The sequence below is a fragment of the Limulus polyphemus genome, unplaced genomic scaffold (assembly GCF_000517525.1).
Source record: "Limulus polyphemus unplaced genomic scaffold, Limulus_polyphemus-2.1.2 Scaffold9373, whole genome shotgun sequence".
NCBI classification, from domain to species: Eukaryota; Metazoa; Arthropoda; class Merostomata; order Xiphosura; family Limulidae; genus Limulus; species Limulus polyphemus.
The window spans coordinates 16,486-18,000 of record NW_013674983.1 but is presented as its reverse complement, the minus strand read 5'-3'; the positions used below and the strand labels follow the sequence as shown (position 1 = coordinate 18,000).

The 1,515-nt window shown below is 37.1% G+C and overlaps 1 protein-coding gene across 1 annotated transcript in view; it reads right to left on the bottom strand.

Moving 5' to 3' along the window:
- LOC106475894 (lysozyme 2-like) overlaps nt 1-1,515 on the bottom strand; it is a 10,610-nt gene that overhangs the window by 4,426 nt on the left and 4,669 nt on the right. The window contains exon 3 of the mRNA XM_013936569.2: nt 651-774. Within this exon, the coding sequence (XP_013792023.1) occupies nt 651-774 (124 nt within the window). The remainder of the gene's footprint in view (nt 1-650; nt 775-1,515) is intronic.

The following is a 1,515-nucleotide window of genomic DNA, read 5'->3' as shown; positions in this document are numbered from 1 at the left end:
ATGAATACCAGAATGATACCTGTACAATATCTAGTTAAGTATATGTACAGTTTTCTAAACTAATAAAATTTGTTATTTGTAAACTTGAGTAGTATTTTATCAATCTGTTTTGTAATCCAAGTACACCACAAGTGACTGGCTTCTCATATAAAACATAAGTTTCAAAACTAGGAATATAACAGAAATTCATTCTGCATGCTTGAAAGATTACTCTAGCTTTTGTTTGTTTGTAATTAAGCCCAAAGCTTCACAATGGGCTATCTGTGTTCTTCCCACCACGGGTATCGAAACCCGGATTCTAGCGTTATAAGTCCGCAGACATACCGCTGTGCCACTGGGGGCTACTCTAGCTATGTGACTTTGAACAATACTGGATGACATAAATATCAAAATGGTTTACAAATTATGCAAGTAGGCTATACTTCATTAGTTCCAGGTTATCGTGAGATGTTATATTGTGACTTTATTTTAGGCCTGTGTAAGGCGGTAATTAATTCTTTATGTTATTGTCATTAAGTGGGTAATGAGTCCCAAAACAAATAATCAAGACACTTTTCATCAATTTCACCTATTCTCCAACGCCTACTTTTATGTTACCTAATGTTATTAATAACAGTGTCATTATGCACACCCATTATGGCGACTTTTACCATCATATAAATTTTTGTTTCCAGTTCTTCCCGGTTGGTCTGTCTCTATCCAATATGCATAGGAAATGAGATACGGTCCACAGTAAGTGTTACAGCCCTGATTGATATTACATCCTGTGCTGGCCTGAAAAAAAAAATCATAATTTAAATTATATTCGAAATATCGGTCGTAAAGAAAATGTTATTATGCTTCTGCGAGTTTGACCAAGTTAACCACAAATGTCTAAAGAATTTCGAGCATACTTGAAAATTCCAGTTTAATTATCATAATTTACTCGAGGTCAAATTTAGTTGTTCTTTAGCAAAAAAATCTGCACAACAATGGACTATCTGTGCTCTGCCCACTACAGGGATCGAAACTCGATTTTAGCTTGCAGACTTACTGCTTTGCCACCGGAAAGCATATGCAATCAAAGAGGCCCGGCATGGCCAGGTGGTTAGGGCGTTCGACTCACAATTTGAGGGTTGCGGGTTCGAATCCCCGTCCCACCAAACATGTTCGCCCTTTCAGCCGTAGGGGTTATTATAATGTGATGGTCAATCCCACTATTTGTTGGTAAAAGAGTAGCTCAAGAGTTGGCGGTGGGTGGTGATGACTAGCTGCTTATCCTCATTGAAACACAGAGGGCGTAAAGGGCGTAATTAATTAATTTCCAGCACACTATTACCTTACTCGTTTCTCACGTGTTAAAAAGTAAGATGACCAGACTTTCAAATATTAAAACACTTTTAGAGGAAATTATAATTATGTGGTTGGTTTATTGTTAAGCACAAAGCTACACAATGGGTTATCTCTGTCCACACAAGAACATTTTCTGGCGTTGAGGTTGTAACTATTACTCTTACCATTTGGTTTTGTTTGTTT